This window comes from Danio rerio, chromosome 18 (genome assembly GCF_052040795.2).
Source record: "Danio rerio strain M-AB ecotype USA chromosome 18, GRCz13ab, whole genome shotgun sequence".
Classification (NCBI taxonomy): Eukaryota; Metazoa; Chordata; class Actinopteri; order Cypriniformes; family Danionidae; genus Danio; species Danio rerio.
The window spans coordinates 25,140,047-25,154,373 of NC_141038.1; the positions used below are offsets into that span (position 1 = coordinate 25,140,047).

At 36.8% G+C, this 14,327-nt stretch overlaps 1 protein-coding gene across 2 annotated transcripts; it reads left to right on the top strand.

The window, feature by feature from the left end:
- Positions 1-583: 583 nt before the first annotated feature.
- Positions 584-7,096, top strand: LOC147839732 (uncharacterized). Of its 2 annotated transcripts, XR_015515493.1 has the most exons (5): positions 584-723; positions 3,680-4,764; positions 4,870-5,022; positions 5,354-5,446; positions 5,623-7,096. XR_015515493.1 is itself a non-coding variant. In XM_087293683.1 (4 exons), the coding sequence occupies exons 2-4, from the start codon at positions 4,963-4,965 to the stop codon at positions 5,908-5,910; spliced, it is 441 nt and encodes a 146-aa protein (XP_087149809.1). In that variant the 5' UTR covers positions 3,680-4,764; positions 4,870-4,962; the 3' UTR covers positions 5,911-7,096. The 2 variants fall into 2 exon arrangements, 1 of the variants encoding a protein (XP_087149809.1); XM_087293683.1 differs by lacking the exon at positions 584-723.
- Positions 7,097-14,327: the final 7,231 nt, after the last annotated feature.

Genomic DNA, 14,327 nt, shown 5'->3' on the forward strand with positions numbered 1-14,327 from the left:
ACGTTACTTCCCTTTTGTCTTGTTTAAAACATAAAAACATAGTACCACTGTATCCCACGAGTATGTGTAAAAACACCCACTGTTGCTGCACCTAAGTTTTTTTTATGAATTGTGGGATCACTTAAAACATTTTAGAATAAAATATATATTATATTTTATATTATTTTTGGTATTTTTTGAAACCTCAGTGTTAAATAAATGTTTTTATAATCTTGTAATTTGGTATATGAGGCATATTACATCTATGAAGCTAAATAAATTAAGCATAGATATTAATATATGTAATTGCTGATGATGATTGATAACTGACCCTTGTCAGACAGACTGCCTTGATCAGAGGAGCACAGATAAACTACTGTATTTCCCCACTTGATCACCATTCTGCAATTAGTTTTTTTAATGCCTGGGGTTATAATCAATTTTGCATATTAAACAAACACCTGAATAACCACCAGAGGTGATTATTTACATTATATTGTGATAAACACAAAATTAACTGTACAAAATCTAACCCAGGTACATGTCTGATAATTTCTTTTGTGTAATTTCTGATTTTATTTCTGTTGCAGGCAGAGTCTGTGTATGTGGACACTCACTATTTGACCCCTTCTTCAGTTTCTCTTGTCTGTCCTCCACAAGCAGAGACTCACTGATAGACCACTGTTACCCATTCTAGGCCTGACACATCCAAACACGACCACACCGCAAGTGTATCCTTTACAGGTATGCAAGTTTTCCAAATAAAATAAATCGCATTGTCCTTAAAGGTGTAGTTACCTTAACCAAAGTGCTCAGTTATGGAAAAATGAACTGGAAATGCAAGTTGTGCAAATTCACAACATCAAAAAGATTGGACCTGTTGAAACACAGCTGGCTAAAACATGAGCATTTAGGTCGAGTCCACTCCATACCCTGCCTCTATGCAGATTGTCCTTGCACCGTCAAGACATGGGGTGCATTAAGGACACATTTGTCAAGGCATCATTCTCAGTCAACTCAGCCAGGAAACATCCTGTCGTTCACATGCATTGTCTGTAATTCATGCTCTTTTGACAATGAGAGGCATTTTTTTGAACATCTTGGTGGCCATCTAAAAAAGTTTGAGACTGTGCCATGTGTTTTTGATGGTTGTGATTATAAGACCAACAAATATACAACATTCCACAGCCACAAGTGTAGAAAACACAACCCACATTCACTGGTAGATTTCAAGACCAATGTTCTTTATCATCACCAAAACAACCTGGACGAAAAAAGTGATTTTGTTGAGGATGAAAACGACTGTGGCTTAGTCCTTGAGGAGGATGAGGACTTCAACAAAATTATTACTAAAAGAGTGGGGTTGCTCCTCCTGAAAATGGAGAACATTTTTAATGTCTCCAATTCATGCATGGATGAACTAGTAGAGGAATTTCATTTTCTTACAGCGTCTGCATCTGGCCCAGCCATTAAAGAGATCATTTTGAGTACTTTGAGAAAACATGGCTGTACATTCCAAGACTTAGTGATATCAGAACTGGTCAAAGACCTTTGCCAGCTAAGCCCCGTCTGTGCTGCTTTACGAGTGGATGGGCCTTTCAGCAGTAAGTTCAGGAGAGAGCAATTTAGTAAGGAGCATTTCTTATTGATTGAACCAGTTGAGTACATAATTGATAGTACAGAGAAAAAGTCATTTCAGTATATACCAATCCTCCCATTATTAACTCAACTTGTGAACAACAGACACATTCAAAACACAATATTACAAAACAAAATTCCATCTGATGCCTCTTCTGGATACAAATCATTTAAAGATGGATCTTTACTAAAAGAAAAAAGCTTTTTATGTGAGGATGAACTTAAACTCCCCCTCATATTATATATAGATGACTTTGAGATATGCAACCCTCTGGGTACATCCCGCAAGAAGCATAAAGTCACAGCAGTGTACTGGGTGTTTGCAGACATACATGCCACATCGAGATCTACACTGACGTCCATTTACTTAGCCACTTTGTGCAAGGCAAATGATGTCAACCTGTATGGCTATGCAAAAGTTTTGGACCCACTGCTCAGAGATTTGAAGTCCTTCGAAGATGATGGTATTTTTGTTTCAAGTCTGGGCAAAGTGGTCAAGGGCACTGTACTTGCTGTTGTCGCTGACAATCTTGGTGCTCATTCAATAGGTGGCTTTGTTGAAAGCTTTTCAGCTTCACATTTCTGTCGCTTTTGCATTGGAGAACGGTCACAGATCCAGGAGCATGAAGTAGGAGAAGGACTGTTTCCTCTACGGACTAAGTCCAACTATGCCATGCATGTCAAAGCAGCACTGTCTGATCCAGCACAAGGTCACCACTGCGGAGTTAAAAGACAGTGTCCCATCTCAGACAGACTTAGTAACTTTCATGCTATATCAGGCTATCCCCCTGATGCTTTGCATGATTTGCTCGAAGGGATTGTACCTCTGGAAATATCACTGTGTCTTGATGTGTTAATCAAAAAGAAATACTTCTCTCTTAAGGAGCTCAACAATTCCATACGTTGCTTTCCTTACAAATGGAGTGACAAAACAAACTGTCCACAACCCATTGCCCCAAATTTCCACCTACGAAAAACCATAGGGGGAAACGCACATGAAAACTGGTGTTTGTTAAGAATGATGCCACTCATGATTGGCGACAAAGTCCCAGAAGATGAGCCTGCTTGGGAGGTTTTGATGACCTTAAAGGATGTAGTGGAGCTTGTCATGACTCCTCACCACACAGATGAGACAATAGGGTACATGCAAAGTAAGATCTCAGAACACCGTTACAGATACTTTGAAGTGTTCCCAGAAGAGAAAGTTCGACCAAAACACCACTTTCTCGAGCATTACCCATGGCTTACAACTGTTTACGGGCCACTTGTACATTTCTGGACTATGCGGTTTGAAGCCAAACATCGATTCTTTAAAAGGATTGTGAGACAGACTGGGTGTTTTAGAAACATACTCATGACTATGGCAAGAAAGCACCAATCGATGATTGCATATCATACCAACAATTGCAACAACCAAGGGCCAGCACTGTCAGTGTCCCAGAGGACTCTGGTGGCAGTTGATGTTCTTAAAGATGGCATTAAGGAATCCTTTGCAAGGAAGTTCCCCGGGGAAGTGTTTGTGAACATGACAAATAAAGCAAACATTTTAGGCACAGACTACAATACTGGCATGATGCTGCCATTTGGTTCAACAGGAGGCCTACCTGACTTTGGAGAAATCCAGCAAATAATCATTGTGCACGAAACTCCTGTCTTTGTTCTAAAATTGCTCAGTGGTTGGTATTGTGAACACCTGAGGAGTTTCAAAGTAGAACCCACAGGAGAGACAGAAATCCTTAAACATTCTGAATGTAAAGAAACATACCCCCTGGCTGCATACAATACAGCAGAAGGCCGTATAGTGACCCTTAAACATTTCATTTGCACATCAGAGTAAGTGTAATGGGTTGATTATAAATGATGTCATATTCAATATGTATGCACGTTTCAAATAGTTATTGAAATAATTATTTAACAGCTGTACAACCAGGAATCCTATCTTATTCACTTCACAAAATTTCAGTTTATTGCTTTGGCAGAACAATATTGAAGCAAACATATGCAAGTAAGCTCATCAACTATTAATAACCTGTCTCAATTTCTTTTCTTTCTGTCTCTACAGCTAAAGAAACACACTACAATCAACAATGGCGGTCCAGTTAAGAGTAATTTTAGAAGAACACAACATTCAAAAACTGACACTTCCAATAGGAATTCCAAATACATTGGAAGATCTTGTTTCCATAATTACTGCAACTTTCCAATTGCATGGGGAAATTGGACTACTATACCAAGACAGTAACTTTGACAATCAGTTTTTTAGTGTCACCTCAACTGCTGACTTGCATGACAAGGCCACTGTTAAAGTGATCCTAAAAGAGCCGACAATCACCCTTGACCTACACCCAGTATTTGAATCATCTACATTGAGTACAGTGAGCACCCATTCTGCTAGTACTGCTGAAACGGACATCTGCCCTGCAGATCATGATGCATCCTCAGAGGTGTCAAACTGCGCATCTTCAAGTTCCAGTGATACCATTATTCTTCCTGATTCATGTCGCTCTGCTGCATGGCCAGTGCCATTCCAAGTACCAGAGTTTTCCAGAGACATAGAACTAATCCTTGCAGAGGCAAACAACTCCTATCATGCCACTGGAAGACACTTCATGGATGCCAGTATTAAATCAGCAATAATGCAAGAGCTTGCAAAAGTAATTTTTTCATACACCGCTTACCCTACCAATGAGCAGATCCTCTCAGTAGCTGAAGCCTTGGTTTCTAAGTTTCCGTGTCTTAGGGAGCCAGGATCATTTGCGGGATTATATGGTTGGCAGCAGCGCATAAAAAACAAGATGCACAATTACCGTGCCAAGCTAAGATCTCGAAAATATTCTTACCCCGAAATTGAAATCAATACCTTAAAAAGGAAGCATCCCGCTGATGTAGGGCCTTTGAAAAATATAAAAAAGCCCAAAAAAGCAGAGGTTAATTACCTCCCTCCACACCCTACTGGTGAAAGCCAAGAGACACTGGAGAAAGAGAGACTTGAATTAATTTGTGAAATTACAAAGAAAAACAATGCAAAGATAATTGCAGATAAAATGAATAAAACCTTTCTTTAGCCGAAGAATTGAAGTGGTCAGCCTCAGCCCCTCTGTTGATGTGTTTAAAGAAAGGTGGCCAGCATTATTCACTGAGGCTCAGGTAAGAATGTTTCTTTTTTTTTTCCCCACTAAGATACTTTCATGTGATTACTATGAGATCTGGTCTGTCATTTAACATATAATTTTTGTTCTTTTCACTTCCTAGATCAAGGAGGAGTTCAGACGCATCACAACGGTTTCCTTGGAGGAGACATTCCTGCGGAAGCTTGATGAGTACACACCTGGTCTTTTGCGGCTAATGCGTGCCAAAGGAGGAGCAGCTGGTTGCAAGATGCGTCCTCTGCTGGACAGTTTAAATGTATGTTATTTTATTTTTTCACAGATTTATAATTATTGATATGAGGGAATTAAAAGTGAAATTATTTGTAAACAATTGCTTTGTTGTGTTAAGTTGAGCTCCTTACCAACTTAAACTAACTTTTAACATCAGTGTGTGAATTCAGTCTTATCCATCTATTTTCTTTGCTGCTTTATCCATTCGGGTCAAGAGAAGCTTAAGCTAACCCAGCATTTATCAGGCGAAGGGGCAGGGTTCTCCCTGGACAGGTCGCCAGTCTATTGCAGGGCCGGAATTCAGTCTTAGTACATGCAAATCACCCCCCACTCTGCTAAATTGTATCTCCCTACAGACACAGAACATTGAGGAAAAAAGAGATGCTGTTGTCTGCTGCCTCATTAACTACCTCGGTGAAAGGCAAGAAGATCTTTTCCATGAATGGCAGGTATGTCATATTGATAACAGATTCTTGATTAACTTAAGGGATCCTCCTCTCATATCCCCCTTTTCCTTTTGTCTTCTACTCCCTTCTGCTCTCCTTTAGATAAACTGAAATATATTGAAACAGCATCTTGAAATAAAATTGTGTGTGCTTTATGTTTGTTTCTTTTTAACACTTAGGAATGTGAGGAGTACACAGACAAAACAATGAAGGTGATTGTGAAGCACAATGTTATGGCTGAGGAGGACGATTTGTCTATTGTGATCGAGGGAAACCAAGTGATGGAAGGATGTGGAAGCCGAACAAAGGCATGCATACTGCTGATGGGACTCATATATGCAATCAACATTGAATATCCAAAGGAGCTGAAGAACACATTTGAAGCTTTTCAAAAACTTTTTTTGGAAATTGATGGGGCAAAACTTCTAAAGAAAGTCCACAGCCTCAAAAATAAGCTCATGCAGTAGACATTTCTCTTCTTGTTTAAAGGGGATCCTTTGTTTGAACATACCTTGATGGAGTTGCAATGGACTGTTTTATATTTTTCTTCTTTTCCCTCATTTGCTCTACATACAGACACAGCCCTCTCCATTGCTCTGTGTTTTCCCCCATATTGACAGAAAAGGAATACTAATAGATAGTGGCCTGAACAATTTTGATCTCACCTACCCTCTTCCCCATTTGTTTGCTTATTTCATTCTGATCCTATCTGCGAGAGTGAGAGTAAGGACAAAAAAAAGAATGATGGTATATTGTTTTACTTTTATCTGAATATTTAATACTGTACATGCACAGAAACAACCACGAGTTTGTGTGTGTGCTTTTGGCTTTTAAAATATAAAAAGTGGCCTCTGAAAGAGTTGTATGCGAGTAGCCAATTATTCAGAAACAACATTTGAAAATTATCTTAGTGAGTTATAAAACAGGTTTATTTGTTCATTATTGTGTGAAGCTGTTGCACTTTATTTAGCACTTTATTATGTGTTTAGATACAAGAAAATCTTGATGTGATTGAACATTCAGCACTGCTCTGATTTCCTCACTTCTCTTTTATTTTCCTTTTTTTGCTCCCTTCTCTCCTCACTTTTCTTTTCCTCTCTGATCTGGATGTGTTTTATTATCCAACATTATTGAAACAACATTTGAAACTGTTGTCTTGAGTTATAACACAGGTTTATTTGTTCATTGTTGTGTGAAGCTGTTGTACCTTATTTAGCACTTTATTCTGTGTGTTTTGATAATTTGGTGCATCAGTGCTGCATATAAGCAAGACTGTTCAGTTATTTTGTTTTATGAATGTATCTGGATAACAGACCACTGGTCAGTTACTGTTGTGTAAATCTGAAAAGACACAAAGAGTTTAGTCTAAGAGTTTAGATAAAAGAAAATCTTGATGTGATTGGATATCCAGCTCTGCTCTGATCTCCTCACTTCTCCTTTTTATTTTCCTTTTCTTTGCTCACTTCTTTTCTGCTCTGATCTGGATGTCCTAAAACAGGGAAATGTTTTATTATCCAACATTATTGAAAGATTTAATAGATCAGCGAGTTATAAAACATGTTCATTACTTGAAATGTTGTGTAAAGCTGTTGTGCTGCACTTTATTTTAAGTGTGTTTTAGGATTTTTTGGAATAAAAACATTGAGTTGATAACCCATTTGAATGTCTTTATTGTAGAGGTAGATTTTACCTTCTCTGAATAAGTAATTGTTATTAGGTAACTGATATTAATAAACTTTGATTTAAAGAGATAATTTTTACCTAATAAGTAGCTGTTGAATATATACATAAATGTGAGGTATTTTTTACCCAATTCATGTAAGTATTTAATAGCTTTTTACTTCAGATAGTTTATACTCAATATATGGGATTAAATCTACCCAGCAAAAGTCGATAGTTTATACTCAATATATGGGATTAAATCTACCCAGCCAAAGTCAATAGTTTATACTTAATATATGGCATTAAATATACCCAGCCAAAGTCAATGCAAATTGTTACCTCAGATTTATTGGGTAAATTCTATAGATTAGTTTTTACAGTGCAGATTTATTAGCCCCCATTATGTTTGACAGAGCAAGGAAATTTTCACAGCATGTCTAATAATATATATATATATATATATATATATATATATATATATATATATATATATATATATATATATATATATATATATATATATATATATTTTTTTTTTTTTTTTTTTTTTTTTTCTGGAGAAAGTCTTATTTGTTTTATTTCGGCTAGAATGAAAACAGTTATATATTTTTTACACACCATTTTAAGGACAAAATTATTAGCCCCTTTAAGCTATAATTTTTTTCGACTGTCTACAGAACAAACTATTGTTATACAATTACTTGCCTATTTACCCAAATCTGCCTAGTTTACCCTAATCAACCTAGTTAAGCCTTTATATGTCACTTTAAGCTGTATAGAAGTATCTTGAAAAATATCTAGTAAAATATTATTTACTGTCATCATGACTAAGATAAAGTAAATTAGTCATTAGAAATTACTTTTTAAAACTATGTTTAGAAAAGTTTTAAAAAAATCTTCTTTCCACTAAACAGTAATTGGGGGGAAAAATAAACGGGGAATAATAATTCTGACTTCAACTGTGTTATATATATAATGTGTGTTTGTGTAGGACATGTGTGTGTGTGTGTGTATATATATACACACACACACACTCACACACACACACACACACACACACACACACACACACACACACACACACACACACACACACACACACACACACACACACACACACACACACACACACACACACACACACACACACACACACATCCCTATAAACAAGCTGCATATTTGACGTTCGACTACATTTTTTATTTAAAAACTCTTAAGAATGCTTTATGCGACAAAACAGCAGTTTTTGTCAAACTCTATAGTGAGTTTAGTCCTCCAAAACTGTGTAGTGGCTTATGCGGTGATACTGGTAGCATACAACAGGACAAAAAAGACCTCCAGCCAATCAAATTTGAGAACCAGAACGAATTGTTGTATAAAAATATATCCCTAATGTAATGTCTATTAGCTTCAACGCTCCAATAACTTAAGCTTCTTTAGTAAAACGATCCAGTCATATGTGAGAAAAAAGGCCTGCTCTGTTTTCCTTTATTCCACTAATAGCATTATCCATATACACACTTGAATAATCTCAATGAGGGTCCATTTGGTACACATTGTTAACTCCATATATAAATAAGATGAGTTCACGGGGGTGCGCAGTCACTTGTTCAAACTAAAAACACAAGACAATGTTATGAATTCCTGTCTAGAGATCTGCAGACAGATGTTGTTTTACAGTATAGGGGTTGCATGTGTGTCTTTCTAAATAAGGGGGGCTGGTTCATCCATCTTGTGAGCCTAATTAGGGAAAATAGGGAAATTCTTTCATGTGTGCTGCAGATTTCTTCCAAAATAAATAGCTATGCAAATGAGTGGCTTTTTTAAGCATTTCGACTCCAGTGTGCTGTATTAAAGTTAAACATAGTCTGCACAAAGAGGACAATCGCATTTTCATTGTTCGGAAATAAATTTCCAACTGTGCCACTTTAACAGGCTCAACTATAAATGAAATGATTGACAAAAACACAGCTGATATATATTTTTCTAATTGTTGCCTACAGGGAAAGCGAGCCGCGTGGAGTATCTGTAATCATCAGTAATTAGAATATTGTTGCACATAATTACAAAAGATTTTGATTGTCTCAATTTCAATCCTGCAGAAGGCCCGTCCCAATCCTCTGCCTTAATACACATTTGTTTTAGTGAAGTGTCAGAGACAATTATGATTATATGGATCTCAGCATGAGACTTTGTTCAAAATGAGAGAGAAAAATCTGCTAAAAAAAAAAGACAATCCGCACATCCTAGAAATATGAAAGAAACAAGCGTTTTTAACAAGCTTTGGTAGGTAATCAAGATGCCAGGAGATATCAAGCACAGTTCATTTAGAGTTTAAAATCATTCTGAAGTCGAGTGATTAAACATTTTGCCATTTTAAATTCATTGCATACTGTAAATAAAAGTTGGTCTGGTGAACATGCATTGCCAATAACAACGCTCATTAGGGTGATAGACTTGCACTCAAATACAAGTTAGAGAAAACTAGTTAACTTCAAGTAAAGTAAGTTGCTAACTTGACCTAACTTGCTCTAATTTTTTTTTCTTCTTTATTTCTTATTTTTGTTTATATTTGTCTCATGAAAATCATGGTTCTGCTTAGATGTTTTCAACAATAGATAAAAAAAAATCATGACAGTTGTCAAACTCATTGGCATGTTTTTCAGTAAAACTTACAGTACTGGCGGCACAGTGGCTCAGTAGTTAGAACTGTCTCCTTTTTACAAGAAGGTCGCTGATTCGAGTCCCGGCTGGGTCAGTTAGCATTTCTGTGTTGAGTTTGCGTGATCTCCCCGTGTTTGTATGGGTTTTCTCTGGGTGACTCGGTTTTCCCCACAGTCCCAGGACATGCCCTATACAGTCAATTGGGTAAACTAAACTGGCCATATGATTACATGTGTGAATAAGAGTGTATGGGTGTTTTCTAGCACTGGGTTGCGACTGGTAGGGCATGCGCTGGGTAAACCATATGCCGGAATAGTTGGCTGTTCATTCCACTAACCTCTGATAAATAAGGGACTGAGCTGAAGGAAAATGAAAGAATAACTTACAGAACTCAGCAACTCATTTAGTACACTTACCACATGCTTATGAGTAAATAAGATTAACAATATACAAAAACAAGCTCAAAATATTTTAATTATTTTTATCATCATTTTTAAAACTATGGTTTAGGTTTAGCAGTTAACTTTTCAAACATTTATTTACCCGAAACTGCATTTCCAAGTTCCCACAGTATGTAAATCAACCAGTGTTTTGCGGAGAACTGTTATGCATATTGGTGACACTTACTGGACTGCTTTATATTTTGTGTCATTAATACCTTTACTGTTATCTTTTCAAATACATCTGTTCATATTTATTCATAGGTATCTATATATGCAGTCCGCATCACGGAAAGAACCTATTTAAACATATATGAACCTATATCAAACCTATATTAAACTTATATCAAAAACTATATTAAACATTTATGTTTAAATATGTTCTTTCCGTGTACATGTTTGACACATACTGTAAGTGTTAGGTTATTGGTTACGCATACAGAGCTGATTGAATGTAGCAGTTTTCCACCTGTGCAGCAGGGACGTATTTCTGCCAAAGTAAGTTTATTCAATGACTCTGTTCCTAATGTTGCATACTGCCAAAAGTACTACTATCATTAAGCATGCAATGCTAATAGTGTTTCACAATCATTGTAATTATTTATTTATCATATGAAAATAATGAAAATTCATTTATTATATGAAAATCTTTAAAATAATATGAGTTTTTTTAAATATAAATATTAGCTTGTTTAAATATGGTTCTAATTTAAATGCTGCTTAATCTACATCTGCTATACTTCCAAATTGAAATTAGGATATTGCAAAATGCCTAAGTTGTGTATATGCTTTTAATTATTCTTTTTAGTCTGCTAGTATTACATTTTTAGAGTTGTTGAAACTATTTATTATGCTTTGTGTTATTGTAAGGAATTTCAATATTTAACATTTAGTTCTTTATTCTTGTGATTTGTTGCTGAAACTACCTCAACAAATACCAGTAAAGTATATGTAAAAGAGGAACAGAATAAATATAATTGATGACACAGACTCCCTGATAAAAGTGCTGAAGTGGTAAAACCATTAAAGAACTGGCATAAGGGGGGCAGCCCTGAACATACAACTCATAAAGAGCTACAAGCAGGGCCAGAGTGAAACTGCTTTTCAGCCCTGGAGTTTCAAGCCTTAGACAGGCCCACCTCAGTTCACGATTAAAATAACGTCATTTCCAATTCAGTTTCTAATGACACTATCATGTATTTTTTCAAGGAAACTTCTGATTTAGAATTTCAAATGTTTTTCATAAAAATGAGAACATTAAAGGGTAGCTGAATCTCCAACACTATTATTTAAAACATCACAATGTCCTTTCCTGTATTATCTAAATATACATATTCAGTCCTTTGTAATGGTGGTCACACAAAAAAATATGTACACCTAAGTTACCCAATCAGTATTATATGTCTCAACACAAATATATATATTTGGTGATGTTCGAACTCGGATCGACTGCTGTTATTCTGCTACATTTGAAACATAAAATAAGTATAACACTGTTATCTGCAAGACTCTTAACTTTAGACTTGTTAGATTTCTGATCAAGTTATGTCAGATTTATTAATGTAGTGAATCATCTAATTTTCATTGAGCAGGTGTAATATTCATTATTATTATTTATTTGAATTCTTATATTCACTAAGGTGCCGCTGTCATCATTAACCTGCAGGCTGCATTTTGCGCCCAGGGCTGCGAGAAAATAAATAAAAAGAGCGGAGCTGCGGCAAAATAATAAATTAAAAGAGTGAGGCTATGGTCAAATAAATAAATAAATGAAAAAGTGCAACTGCTGAAAGTGCAAGCAGCTAGGGACACCGGCCCTTGCGGCCAAAAAACGGACTGGCTTAACGGGAATTCTCCCGGTCCTCCAGAATAGCACATCCGGTACTGGCCACAAGTATCCAAGTTTTAACGCCCCAGATGCTCAATATTACATTAATTATAATGTGGCATAAATGTAACATTGTGACATGGTAAAACTTTATTTTGATAGTGCCTTTGAGTATTATTAGACTGTCTGCTTAATATCTGTTGATACTGCTCCTTCAACAGACATATAACTGACTATAAGGAACTTTGCAAGTACATGTCAACTTACAATAACACTAACCTAAAAGTCTACTTATAATCTAATAAGAATTAGTTGGCATGTAGATGGCAATGTAACTTAAATTCAGCAAACGAATCGTCAAAATAAAGTGTGACCACATTTATTTGACTGAAACTTCAAATAGTAGCAACACCACTATCTAGATAACATTCATACATTCTCTTTTCGGCTTAGTCCCTTTATCTATCAGGGGTCACCACAGCAGAATGAATCGCCAACTTATTTAGCATATGTTTTAAGCAGTGGATGCCCTTCCAGCTGCAACCCATCAATGGGAAACAACCATTTACTCCTTTTCACACACTTACATTATTATGGACAATTTAGTTTATTCAGTTCACCTATAGCAGATGTCTTTGGACTGTTGGGGGAACCAAAGCACCTGTAGGAAACCACCACAAACACGGGAAGAACATGCAAACTCCACACAGAAATGTTAACTGACCTTCTTGCTGTGAGGTGAAAGTGCTATCCACTGTGCCACCGTGCCACCCTCTAGATAACATAGTGAATTGAAACTATATGGTTGTCAATGAATGAGAAGAAACATTTCTTTGATATTGGTTGAAAACGTTTCATACATTTAAGTTAAAATTCATCTAAATAAGCGTAGATTCCCAGTGAAATTGGAAAGACTGAACCTGGTCTAACCAAAAACAAGGCAAAATAGTAATTGCAACTTCCTAAGTGAGAAGTAAATAATTCAGCATCGAATCTCCTCAACTGCTTATAAACAAAGCATTCAACACATGACAATGATTTGTGAGCTGTCAAGTACAGTACAGGTAAAAGAAAAAATGACAAATAAACCATGCACGCAAGTCTGTTTACGAGAAGAGGTAAAGGAAAGGAACCTCTAAGTGCTGCTTGGAGCCAACCTTAAAAGACTGGCAGGAAAAACCACCAACCTTGAGAAGCACTTTATTAGCCAGCAGGGTGGGTCAGGAGGACCAGCCCCATTATTGATTGTGGTTGTTGGATGCATCCACAGCTGCACTTTCTCTAAATTTCCAAGAGTAAATATGCACCTTTGAAGTGGGGGGTGCCCAGGAGCACTCCCCAGTCTAGATAGTGTGGGTTTGTGTGGAGGGCTGCAGTTACGGGAAAGATCAATGAAACCGGGGCATTAGGTACACTGCTCTGCCTGGCCCTGCCATCAGGCAACAGAGGGGCTCTTAGTGGGCTAGTCTTATTGAGTCTCGGCTAGTCAGAGACTGATGGAAGCATGCCTGTATTTCCTCCCCAGTCGCTCGTACAGGTTAGGATCTTATGTGGCATGAGCTCTGATGAATGAATGCGTGCATCCCCCCCCCCCCCCCCCCCCCCCCCCCCGAAAAAAAAACAAATCTGCAGTTGTTTTGATTGAGCTTAATATGAGCTTTGAAGAGATAGATCACACAAGAATGAAAATCTACTCGATATTTATTCACCCTCAAGTGGATATTCTGAAGAAGATATTCTGAAGAAAGTTGAAAATCTGTAACCATAGTAGGAAAAGTAAACACTATGATAGTCAATGGTTACAAATATGTATCTGTTTGTGTTCAACAGAAGAAAGAAAGTCAAACAGGTTTGAAACAATTAAAGGAAGACTTTTGTCATTATGTCATTTGTGGGTGAACTAATCCCCTAAAGACTGGTGTTTCATTATGCATATTGTATACATTATAAACAACACATTTATGTAAACTTACATAATGTATGAAATAATAGTCTGATGTTTTACTGTAAATCAGTGCTCTGTGTGGTGAGCATGTGAATAATTAAAGTCTTACAAGCAATATGATGCCTACTGAAAAAGACAGGAATTGTCCTAATTAGAGTTGGGCCTGCAGGGTTTAGGTTTCACCTAGAGAGGTATAAGCGTGGAAACGGCAGGAGGTTAATGGGGTTAATGTGGAGCCCTCGAGTCAGATGGACAGCGTGAAAGCAGACTAACAGTAATACACTGTACAGTGCATCTATTATGTTGATGCAGAGTCTCATTCGTTTATTCATTCATTAACTTCCT